Source organism: Rhineura floridana, chromosome 15 (genome assembly GCF_030035675.1).
Source record: "Rhineura floridana isolate rRhiFlo1 chromosome 15, rRhiFlo1.hap2, whole genome shotgun sequence".
NCBI classification, from domain to species: Eukaryota; Metazoa; Chordata; class Lepidosauria; order Squamata; family Rhineuridae; genus Rhineura; species Rhineura floridana.
In genome coordinates this window covers 26,781,852-26,794,612 of record NC_084494.1, presented here as the reverse complement: position 1 = coordinate 26,794,612, position 12,761 = coordinate 26,781,852, and the positions used below count along the sequence as shown (strand labels likewise).

At 47.3% G+C, this 12,761-nt stretch overlaps 1 protein-coding gene across 1 annotated transcript; it reads right to left on the bottom strand.

Moving 5' to 3' along the window:
• Positions 1–577: 577 nt before the first annotated feature.
• ETV2 (ETS variant transcription factor 2) lies at positions 578–12,267 on the bottom strand. The gene is made up of 8 exons (XM_061597478.1): positions 12,192–12,267; positions 9,363–9,542; positions 8,424–8,504; positions 7,295–7,462; positions 7,080–7,086; positions 5,726–5,883; positions 4,143–4,261; positions 578–763 (listed from the first exon to the last, which is right to left on the bottom strand). Exons 1-8 carry the CDS (start codon positions 12,265–12,267, stop codon positions 578–580), a joined length of 975 nt encoding a protein of 324 aa, XP_061453462.1.
• Between the last annotated feature and the right edge of the window lie 494 nt (positions 12,268–12,761).

Sequence of the window (12,761 nt, the reverse complement as noted above, 5' to 3'; positions counted from 1 at the left end):
AAGTTCTGGGAGGAAAACTCTCTGCCGCGAGCGGCTTAGAATCTAGCAACTGATCCAAGGGAAGCAACTGTGAAGGGAGAAGGAAATAGAGGTTTCTCTACATGTTAATATTGATAATTACTAAAACGTTGAGTGTGTGTGTTTTTGGGCGGGATGATAGGGTGGGAGAGACACACACCCAAAGAATCATGCACGCCCCTCTGTTGTGTACTTTGCTGTAGCTTAAATGCCCAGGTGTTTTGCTTCTGACCAAATCCTGCGAGCTTATGCTACATCCTTCCCTGCTTTATTGGGGTGGAAGGATGAAACTACCACTTTGCCAGCTAGTGAAACCTGTTTCAGTTGGCGTAGTCTTTTGCGAACCGTCTGTTTACCCTGCAACAAACCGCAGCAGCAGCGGAGGTAGCCCTTGGGAGGAAGGCAACCAGCATCATACCAGTCTTGTGGCCTGCTGCGCTCTTAAGCAAAGTCCTAAAGGAGCTGGTGAAGTCCATGGCACGAGCCACGCCTTGATTTCTTTCTGGCACCCTTGAAGGCTGTCCCAGAGGCTCAACCAGTAGGATGACGCCGGCTGCCTCTAGCTGTGCAGCTTTTTGGCCAATTCGCCCAGCAGGCCCTGGATGTCGCAGACGAAGCGGTACACATAGCGCTGCCCGCTGGTCTTGTGAATGATGTTCTTGTGATAATAATAACGCAGCCCGCGGCTAAGTTTCTCGTAGGTCATGCGGGGCTTGTTCTTCCGCTTGCCCCAGCGCCTTGCCACCTGCCAGGAGTTGAGAGACGGGAGAATGTGACCAAAGGCAGCCCAAGGGTTCCATCCTCAGCCAGGCTGGAGGAAGCTGCCTTTAGAATGAGTCAGAGCAATGGCCCATCTAGCTCAGCGCTGTCTGCCCTGACTGGCAATGGGTCTGCAGGCTTTCAGGCAGGAGTCTGTCCCAGCCCTACCTGGAAATGCCAGGGATTGAACCAGGGAGCTCTGCAAGCAAGGCAGATGCTTGACCACTGAGCTGCAGCCCTTCCCCTGTTGAATAAGCCAGAGACATAAGAACATAAGAAGAGCCTGCTGGATCAGGCCAGTGGCCCATCTAGTCCAGCATCCTGTTCTCACAGTGGCCAACCAGGTGCCTGGGGGAAGCCCACAAGCAGGACCTGAGTGCAAGAACATTCCCCTCCTGAGGCTTCCAGCAACTGCTTTTCAGAAGCATGCTGCTTCTGACTAGGGTGGCAGAGCACAGCCATCATGGCTAGTAGCCATTGATAGCCCTGTCCTCCATGAATTTGTCTAATCTTCTTTTAAAGCCATCCAAGCTGGTGGCCATCACTGCGTCTTGTGGGAGCAAATTCCATAGTTGAACTATGCGCTGAGTAAAGAAGTACTTCCTTTTGTCTGTCCTGAATCTTCCAATGTTCAGCTTCTTTGAATGTCCACGAGTTCTAGTATTATGAGAGAGGGAGAAAAACTTTTCTCTATCCACTTTCTCAGTGCCATGCATAATTTTATACGCTTCTATCATGTCTCCTCTGACCCGCCTTTTCTCTAAACTAAAAAGCCCCCAATGCTTCATATTCAGTTTGCTGCTGAATGTGTTGTACAGCAGCAGCCTTTGCAGACCTTCTGTCCTCCGAGGGGTTTTGGACTACAACTCCCATCAGCCCCAGCCACCGTGTAGCCCAAAATAGCTGGAGCTCTGGTGGTGCCTGACTACAGCTCCCATACTGCGTGGTGCTGATGGGCATCCAACAACAGTTGGCGGTCCATGCGTCTCCCTTTCCTATACGATGCACGTGTTTGCAAATGAAAGGTCTTAGCCACACACTACGACTCTGAACTGTCTGTCTGAAGATTAAATTGCGTGGGGTGTCCCTGCAGCTTACATTGAGCCCCTGCTTTTCCTAAAGCTATTTTCAATATAAGCTGGCAAGGAACTCGAGCGACTGCCTTCTACAGAGCCATGCCAATGGTCCATTTAGTTCACTGTTGTCTGCGCTGGTTACCAGTAGCTCTACGGGGTTTCAAAGAGGAGCCTTCCCGCCCACCTGGAGCTGTCAAGGTTTGAACGGCGGCCCCAATCCATATAAAGCAGATGCTCTACTCCTAAGCCACGGTCCCTTTCCGAGGAGCATTGCTTGACCAAACCAAACCTTTGGAGCCCAGTGTCTTGTTTCCAATGGCATCTAGCCACATTCCTCAAGGAAGCCTACACAGTGGAAATGGAGGTGACAGCCTTCGTCCATTTCATGTTCATTGGTATTCAGAGGTATGCTGCGTTTGGTGGTGGAGGTTCTACTTACCTGGCTTGGTGCGTAATTACAAATAAACCTAGTTTTCTCTACTGCTGAGGCTACACTTGGCAGAAAGCTATGGCTAAAGCTGGTACCCAGAGTCTGGACTCATTCAATAAAAAACATTGTGAGCATGCATTCATTACATCCACACTTCCTATTTTTAGGTGTATGCCTCCCACCAGTGAGCGAAGAATGATGTGTGGCAGAGCGTGCGTCAGAAGTGAATGCTGCAGCAGACCCTGCAGCTGGCTTCCCTGTCTCAGCCCAAGAACTCTGTGCAATTCAGGCGGTACAATCTAGGCCATAAGGCAAGAACAGAAGGCTTCTTGCAAAGTGAATGGTTCCAAGGAAGTCAAGCAATGCCAAGGATGGTGCTGCAGGGGAAGGCTATTGGGGTGGGGGTTGCCAAGCTCAGTAGCTGAGCACATTCTACGCACATGGAAGCTCCCAGGTTCAATTTTCAACATTTCCCTTGAAGGATCTTGTGGCCAACCTGCACATGGCTATTAGTTACGCTTTTTAAATGAGCATGCTTGACTTGGCTGCTTTACTTTGGAGAAAAACTTGTGGTGGGCCCCCAATACCAAACACATTTCTAGTCTAGAGTGGGACCCTGCACTGGTTTTCTGCTGAAAAATCACTCTTTTCTGGCTGGATTTTGCTCCTGAAGATGACGATGATTGCTTGCCCTTCACCATTAGGTCCCAGGGCAGGTTACTGAAGATGCCTTTGCACCTTTTGTGGGGCAAAGATGTATAGGTAAAGTGGGATGTGTGATTTTCAGCAGACAACTGAGGCAGGGACAATACATACTGGTAGAGTATCCTGTACTGGGACATCCATTCCTGCTTTTCCCTAAAGTCAAAGGGTTAGGGTAAGCATGCCTGTTTAAAAAATGTGAGTAATGGTCATAAGTCATTTGGCTCTTGGACAGCAGGAGTGGGAAAGGTTATTTGGACTGTGAGATTTTGGAGAGCTGCTTCCCGTCGTGCTAGAAGACAACAGCGGGCCAGATGGGTCAATAGTCTGCTCTGGATACGGCAGTGCCACAATATGGAATGGCTCAGTCTCCCCAGTTGGAGGTAAGAGAGGCACTTGCTTGGTGGGGAAACTGAAGGCAGCAGGTGTGGGGACAATTTGGCCCTCCAGGTGCTGTTACAACTCCCATCATTCCTGGCCATTGGCCATGCTTGCTAGGGTTGATGGGAGTAGTAGTCTGGCACCACCTAGAGGGACAAAGATTCCCACTCCTGGAATAAAGAGCTGGAAGGCTGCACTTTCGTTGTTTCTTGCCTTGTCCTGTACTATTGTGGCTTGGCCTGGAAATGGTATGTTATCACACTTGCATCTCTTGCTACATCCATAAGGACTGGAAACTTGATCTAACAAAAATATTTAACAACAGAAAAAGACATTCTCATGGGTGTGTTCAAATCAAATGTTTATTTTGGAGTAGCACAGCCTTCCCCCTGCCTGCAATATAAGAAATAAAACCCCTTCAGATGTTTAGAGCTACACCATGCTGCCTGGGACTGCTGGGAGTTATAGTCCCAAACATCTAGAGGGCAGCATAAGAACATAGTAAGCTGTCTCATACTGAGTCAGTCCATTGGTATGTGTAACCCAGTACTGCCCACAATGAATGGCAGCAGCTCTCCAGCGTTCAAGAAAAGTTCTCTCGTGCCCCTGGCTGGAGATGTTGGGGATTGCACCTGGGGCCTTCTGCATCCTAAGCAGATGCTCTACCACCGAGCTGTGGCTCTTCTGGCATAGCATGGAAGGGGATTTTCCCTTGTGAGCGAGTACCGTTCCTTTGGTGAGTGTGCAGCCAAAGGGCACACGAGTCAGAATCTCACCTCGTGGGGGTCACAGAGTTTGAACTCCCAGTCGTTCCCTGTCCAGCGGATGAAGGTCTGGCATGAGCCATCCTGGAGCAGCTCCAATAGAAAACGCCACAATTGGATGGGGCCGGAACCTGTCCAGGAGAAAAGTGGGGTGGGGAGGGTCAAGCAGGGCTTAAATGGAGCAGTGACCTGGTTGCTATCTGAATGACGTGCAGCCTGGGAAAAGAAGATTTCCTTTTGAATCAGGTAGAGCAGGGGTTCCCAAAAAGTGATCCGTTAGCTTCGTTCAGATGGTCCGTGGCACGTCTGCGTTAAACATTCTATTGATGCTAATAGCTCTTACATTTGTATTTGATTATATTACAGTCTGGATCCTGTGGAATGCAAATTGTTGTACAATATGAGAAATGAAAGAAGCAAGAAAAATACAATTAAAAGCCTTAAAGTATCTAAGCACGCTGCGTTACAACTGCTTCAGCAGGCAGAAAGTTCATTCAGTGGTCTGCCCAAGACCCATCAGCAATTTTCAAGCGGCCCATGGGGGGGGGGGAACTTGGGAACCATGGTAAAAAAAAAAAAGTGTCAGCCCCAACACATCAGAGGAAAAAGGATGGTCCTGGCACCCTTTTCCTCCATCCCACCTCACCCTCAACCATTTGCTTTTTATTACTTACATTGGGGAGTCACCAACCTTTCAGGGGGCCAGTAAGAACATTCAGAATTTTGAGAAACTGCAGTGGATGCCAGTCACAAAATTGCTCCTGTGGCGCGTGGCATAGCAAAATAGCTGTTGTAGGGGACAGGTCCACCAAACAGTGCAGACATCACCACCACCACCATCAAATGAGCAGAGAGACGGGCGCCTACATCATCCACTGCCACATTCACTGAGAGAGCAGCTCTTTGCACCTCACCTCTGTTCAAGATGGCATCCAGTGAGATGTGGGCATGTTTAAGGGGCATGAAGGGGAGACAACTGAGCCAGCACAAACAGGTATGAGCAGAAACAAAAAACAGCCTCTCGAGAGGATATTTAGGGGATTTTTACTGAGACCTTTTGTGGGTGCCCTAACAGGTACTGACAGGCACTCTGGTGCCCCGGATTCACATGGTGCTTTTCTGGGAATCATTCAAAGCAGTTTACAAGATGAAGGCAAAGCTACAAGCATGACAATAAAATTACAGTTGCAAGAATCACACTGAGATAGCAGCACATCAAAACTGAATAATTTGAGGGAGCAGATTTGAATCTGCTACTTTTTAATATTTAATACAGCAGAGCGGTCTTTCAAAGACCTCCACAAGCCAAGAAAGGAGGAGCCTGGCATATTTCCAGTGGTGGGGTGTTCAACAACTTTGGAACCACCATCAAGAAGGCCCTGTCCCTTCTTGTACCCACCAAACTGGTTTCCAGTATTGATGGGAAATGCAGAAAGGCCTCCAGATTCTATATTAATTATAGGTTAGGTTCATATGGGATTAGACAGTCTGTAAGGTAATCAGGTCCCAGGCTGTTCAGGGCTGTGAAGACTAACCCCAGTGCTTTAAATATTTCCTGTGCCTCTCCTCACCCCAAAACCCTTACTTAGCCTTACCTGGCCTGTCCTTATAGGACAGGTTGGTGATGTTGGCATCAGTCCAGACCCTTAAGTCCCCTTTTCTCCGGATCCTGACTGGAGGCTCACACTGACATGAATCACGGTCCGAGATGCTGGGTTGGCAGAAGTTGGCTGGGCCAGCTGTCTTCCTCCAAGTGTGGGATGCCACAGCCCCCAAGAAAGTTTGTTCTGGTGGGAACAGGGATGCAAGAACAGGAGTGTGAAGGTGGGCTTGAAAATATGTGGAAATGTTGAAAATATGTGGATGACACCAGATAAAGTCATAGAAGCTTGGCGAGACTGGGCAGGGACTGGGGCTTCAATGCCCACTATCCATCTGGCTGTCCTCTGATTTGAGGATGGGCCATAACTCAGATTTAGAGAGCCTGCTTTGCAAGTAGAAAGTCCACCTGGTTCAATCCCTGGCTTCTCCAATTAAATTGATCAGGTAGCAGATGATGGGAAAGGCACGTCCCCGAGATCCTGCAGAGCCACTGCCAATCAGAGTAAGTAATACTGGACTAGAGGCTGAGCTAGATGCAGAGTAAGCAACACAGGGCTAGAGAAACCATCTGAAGGCCCATCTGTACCACACATTTAAAGCAGCATCACACCACTTTAAGCAGGAATGGCTTTCCCCAAAGAATCCTGGGAGATGTAGTTTGCTAAGGGTGCAGAGAGTTGTTAGGAGGCTCCCCAATTCCCCTCACAGAGCTACAATTCCCAGAGTGGTTTAACAATCAATCCTTCTTCCCAGGAACTTCAGGAACTGTAGTTCTGTCAGGAACAGAGGTCCCCTAACAACTCTCTACACCCTTACAAACTATAGCTCCCACGATTCTTTGAGGGAAGCCACAATGGTTAAAGTGGTGAGGCTCAGGTAACATCGACATGAAACTGAGCCTTCAGTGTCATCGGCCCAGTTCTCAAGAATGCTCTGCCAGCAGAGGTTCAGCAGGTGACGTGTTTTAACTTTGAAGCGCCTGCTGAAAACCTTTGTTTCTCCAGGCTTATGCGGGGATTTAAGATGCTTTTTTGTTTTTTGCAACAATTGACCTTTGTTTTTATTGTATTTTTAATGTTTTTATTCTATGGTTGTTGTTCCTAACGTGTTGTAAATCGCTTTGATGTTTTTAACGAAATAGGGGTATACAAATATTTTTATACATCAAATAAGTAAATATAAAATAAGAGTGCTGTAAATGCATGGTGCTATAAGGCTGACTGTTTCAATGAGCATAACGTATACAGAGTGCAAGTTTCTGCTGTTCCTTCTGCAGAATCCTTTGCTTGCATTCAAAATATGCAGAATATATAAACTAGAATGGCCTTGCAAGATGAGACCAAAAATTGTCCATCTAGTCCAGTATTCTGTTTCCCAGCCAGATGCTTTCTGGGAAGCCTGTAAGCAGAGCTTGGAAAAGTTACTTTTTGGAACTACAACTCCCATCAGCCCAATCCAGTGGCCATGATGGCTGGGGCTGATGGGAGTTGTAGTTTTAAAAAGTAACTTTTCCAAGCTCTGCCCGCAAGCAAGGCACAAAGCCATCAACCAGAGGCGCCTACCTTGATCTTGTTCCTGCTGACCTCCACATAGAGGCTGAGATGAGGATGGCTGTTCTTCAGGGGAGCAGGGGTACAGAGGAGACGGCAAGGGCTGGGGCACAGGGCCAGGACAGTGGGAGCCTTCCAGGTTTGTGGTGAGATTCCCCTGATGAGGGGCAGACCTAGAAGCTGAAAGGAAAAAAGTCAGTGAGGAGGCTGAGACAATGGCTGTGCAACCACTTTTCTCACCATATGATGGGGGAGCTGTGGCCTTCCAGATGTTGCTAGACTAGAACTCCCATAATTCCTGCTCATTGGCTACGCTGGCTGGGGCTGATGGGAGCTGGAGAAGGGCCCTATTTCAGTGGCAGAGCATCTGAGTTGCATGCAGAAGTCCCCACATTCAATCCCTGGCATCTCCAGGTAAGGCTGGGAGCAAATCCCACCTGAAACCCTGGAGAGCCACTGCCAGTCAGTGTAGACAATACTAGCTAGATGGACCATGCCTCTGACTCAGTATAAGGCAGCTTCCTCTGTTCCTATGAGTCCAGCCACATCTGGAGGGACTCAGCCTCCCCAATCCTGCTTAATCCCCCACAGCCATTATTTGGGAGAGTGTGATGCCAAAAACCCAAATAGCACCCAAGGACACGCTAACTCCTCATACAGCACAGTTGGCAGCAGGAGAGAAGCCTCAATGTTAAAATCATATGCTCAAGTACATATTGTTCTTTCCCAACTGTGCCAACATCCAAAACAATGTAAACAGTCTTCTAGGAGGTACAATGGATGCCTTAATGCAGGAGCAGCCAATGTGCTGCCCTTCAGATGTTGGACGGGAGCTCCCATCATCCCTGACCATTGGCCATCGGGGCTGATTGTGGTTTCAACAGTTTATATACCCTTTAACTACAGGCGTCTCTAAGCAGTACACAAGAAACTCAATAATATGAAAATAAAAATGAGTTACAAGTGTAAAATCAGAATCCAGTTAAAATGCCTGCTGGGATTTTAAAAAAAATCCTTAGTAATTCAATAACATCTGGAGGGCACCGTGTTGGCTTTCCCTGCTCAAATGTGTCAGACACTGCCTAAGTCTACCTACCCAACCATCTCTCTTTCCTCCCACCCACCAGCCTCTATAACTCACCTCTGTTATACAGTGCTCTGTGATCTGAGCAGGCAGAGACCGGTGACAATTCCACTACAGTGTTTGTATACTCAGGGAAGCCTGGAGAAGAAACAGAAGATCATTCCATCAAGGATCATAGAAAGCTGCCTTACACTGAGTCAGACCATCGGTCTCTCTAGCTCAGTGTTGCCTACACCAGTGGTTCTTCAGCCTTGAGTTCCCAGTTGTTGATGGACTACAATATCTACTACAACACCCATCATCCTTGACCATTGATTGTGCTGTCTGGGGATGATGGGAGTTGTCCATCAACATCTAGGGACCCAAGGTTGAAGAACAGTGGTCTACACTGCCTGGCAGTGCTCTCCAGGATTCCATACTGGGTTCTCATTCCCAGCCCTACCTGAAGGTGCCAGGGATTGAACCTGGGACATTCTGCATGCAAGGCAGATGTTCTTACCACCGAGCTAAGACCCTTTCTCCAAACTAGATGATAATTCATGTAGTTTAGGAATGTGGAATCTGTAGTTGGACTACAACTCCCATCATCCCTGACCATTGGCCATGCTGGCTGGGGCTGATAGCAATTGTTGCTATTGTTATATATTAGGCTTGTTAGTCGCTTCTTACCTAAAGGTCTCCAAACAACTTACAGCATCTGGAAGGTCACAATTTCCCCATCTCAGCCCCTGTGACTTTCTAATGTGGCTGATGAAAGGTTGGGTTACTTTATTAATTATTGCATTTATATCCCCACTTTTTTCCCCAAGGAGCTCAAGTCTTTCCCTTCCCATTTCATCCTCACAACAACCCTGTGAGGTAGGTTAGGCTGAGAGGCAGCAGCTAGCTCAGGGTCACCCAGTCAGCTTTATGGCAGAGTGGGGATTTGAATCCAGCTCTCCCAGGTCATAGTCAAACATCTATGCCACAGGACTGCCATCCAAGGATACCTTTTACCTTTCAAGCCAGGAGTGTGATGGAATGGCATTTCATTCTCAAACCCTTCAAGCTCCGCTAGGTAACTTCTGCCAGCCCAGCTTGGCAGTGGCTGATCCATCTCGTTTTCTGGCAGAAACCAGGAATCTACAGTGCTGAAATCGTCCTCTTGGAAAATCTTCCTGTAATCTTCCATGAAATCTTGGTACCGGGGGTCAGGGGGTAAAGAGAAAGTAGAAAGAAATAAGGGCCTGCCAACAGGGCAGCTATGAGAGAACTAGAAAAGGTCCTCAAATGCAAAGATATATAACTGAACACTAAAGTCAGGATCATTCAGACCATAGTACTCCCGATCTCTATGGATGGATGTGAACATTGGACAGTGAAAAAAGCGGATAAGAGAAAAATCAACTCCTTTGAAATGTGGTGTTGGAGGAGAGCTTTGCTCATACCATGGACCGTAAAAAAGACAAATAATCTGGTGTTAGAACAAATTAAACCAGAACTATCACAAGAAGTTAAAATGATGAAACTGAGGTTATCATGCTTCGGACACATAATGAGAAGGCATGATTCGCTAGAAAAGACAATAATGCTGGGGGGGGGGGAAGAGTAGAAAAAGAGGAAGGCCAAACAAGAGATGGATTGATTCCATAAAGGAAGCCACAGACCTGAACTTACAAGATCTGAACAGGGTGGTTTATAATAGACCCCATTGGAAATCACTGATTCATAGGGTCGCCATAAGTCGTAATCGACTTGAAGGCACATAACAACAACAAGCAGACTTTATTTGCATTTGAAAACCCCTTTCTATAGGACAGGGATAGGGAATCTGTGACCCTCCAGATGTTTCTGGACCACAACTCCTGTCATCCCTGACCACTGGCCAGGCTGGCTGGGGCCGATGGGACCCGCCAACAGCATCTACAAAGCTACAACTAAAGAGCAGTCTGGGCTGTATAAGGTTGCCCACAGTGGCACAAGAGTTAAATTAGCTTGAAAGAGAGTCCACTGTGCCCCTGGTACGTGCACTCATCCCACTGTCGCCCCTGCCCATGCAGGTTTTGCAGATCATTTGAAAGTCTGTTTGATGAGAGGCAATGGCAGAAGAAAAGAACATAGGAAGCAGCCTTATGCGAGGTCAGTCTGCTGATCTAGCCCACCATTATCTACTCTGACTGGCAGCAGCTCCTCAGGTTCTTGGGCAAAGGTTTTCCCCCATCATCTGCCTCCTCATTCTTTTGAATTGCAGGTGGCAGGGATTGAACCCAGGACCTCCTGCCTGCAAAGCATGTCATCTGCCACTGAGCTGTACGTCCTTCCCTGAAATTGGTTAAGAAATAGCCTTTCTCCCACATTGGAGGCTAGAAATGGCAACCTTTTCGCTCCATGTGCAATGGCTCTGACCAATCACCCAGCCAGCCGGGCATGATGTGTACGTACAAGAAGTGCGTGCACCTGTCCCTAGGTAGTGAAACCACTTTCAAACTATTTGCAACTTTCTCAGAGCCAATAGTCTGCCTCCTGTTCCATGTCTATTCCTTTGAATACCTATCCTAGGGTGTATTACCTGCAAGTTTCAAAGCTCACTTCCAACAATGTTGATAATGAATGGCCTCCTTTCCAGTGTTGGTTCCAGTAGCATAGTGGCAAATTCAGAAGTGAAGGGTCCCTTCATGACAGTAATGTCACACCCCCTCATAGCCATGCCCCCTTTTCCACTTCCCTTGTCTTCCTTGCTCTCCCTGTCGTCTCATGAGTCCATACTCCATGAGATCCTTAGCAGCCATTCAGCATGAACAGGGAGGTTGTGGGGTTAGCTACTGGGAAGAGTCTTCTCAGTGGCTGACTCACCTACTTTCACTCTGATTGGCTGCAATCAGCATGGAAGGAAAAGAACCCTTCTCAGTGGCTAACACACTCCCTTTTCACGCTGATTGGTTCACACATAGGGATCTGGCTGGAACCCTGCTCCCAAAAAAGTAATAGGTCTATGATTCCCCGTGACCCCAGATGACTACATCCCTGGTTGTTTCACTTTTGCATTTAAAAAAAAATCTGTGGGGTCAGCATTATTTACTTAGAATGCTTTTTACTTAGAGTGTGTCATTGTGAATACAGGATAGAAAGTGAACGTATATATATATTTGAACATTGTATATTTTACATTAGAGATCAGGAACCTGTGGCCCTCCAGCTGGACTCCCACTCTCATCAATCCCAGCCAGCATAGCCAATGATCAGGGATGACAGAAGCTGTAGTCCAACAACATCTGGAAGATCAAGGCTTGCCCATGGGGGACAGCCGCAGTTCTGCGATAGAGCATTTGCTTTGCGTGCAGAAGCTTCCAGGTTCAGTCCCTGGCATCTCCGGTAGGGCTGGGGATGTCCCCCGTCTGAAACCTTGGAGAGCTACTGCCAGTCAGTGTAGAGATTACTTTGCTAGATGGACCGATGGCTCTGACTGATTACACAGCAACTTCTTATGTCCTTCCTCTACTTTCAAAGGACCGATGTGGGAGTTGCAGAAACATAGGAATGACTTTTTTTTTAAGTAAGAAAAAATTGTTCAAGTGCATTTATTTATTTTATTCTTTAAAATAGAGCACTGCCCAAAGTTTAACAATTTATTTATTTTATTATTTATTTATTAGATTTCTATCCTGCCCTTCCTCCCAGCAGGAGCCCAGAGCAGCAAAATATGATCTAATTGTGCAACCCTATACATACCCACTTAGAGTGAGTTCTGTTGTACTCAGAAGTACGTCCTATGCCCATTAGCATAGAGTTGTAGCCTGCATGACTAAGGGTGAGATATGGAAAGATTAAAAGAGAGAACCCCTTTACCTGATAGCTCAGCCTCTGCTCCAGTTGGTACTACTTGCAGAAATGGTTCTGTCCAACATTGCCACCAAAGATCCATGGCTGCAAGCTAAAGGTGAGAAAGATGCAATACTGTGAGAGCATATCCCTCGGCTGCAAGGTGAGCTAGGGCTGGTGCCAGATGGTGGCAAGTTTGGGCATTTATCGGGGCCCTGAGACCAGCAGAGGGCCCACCACTGCAAACAGTGCACAGAATTCTCAGTTTGCTTGTCCCAGTTCTTTCAGGTTAAGGTTCCACTGAGGTCGCTGTGACTGAGCTAGCTTTGCCACTGAAATTACAAGTGGCCATATCAGCCTATTTGACCCTAACCTTCTCTTAGGGTACATCACCAAAAAATAAGAGGACACAGATTTTCAGAAAATGTGTGTATGCTAATGTACATGTATAAATGCATATTTAGAAATAAGCAGCCTCATTTAAATGGAAATGCAGTGCATCTCGCCATAGCAAGGGGGAGACTGTGAAAAGGAGACCTGTGTGCCTGCTCAGTCTATGGTCCAGATGCTGCTAAATGTTGATGGGCAACTTCAAGG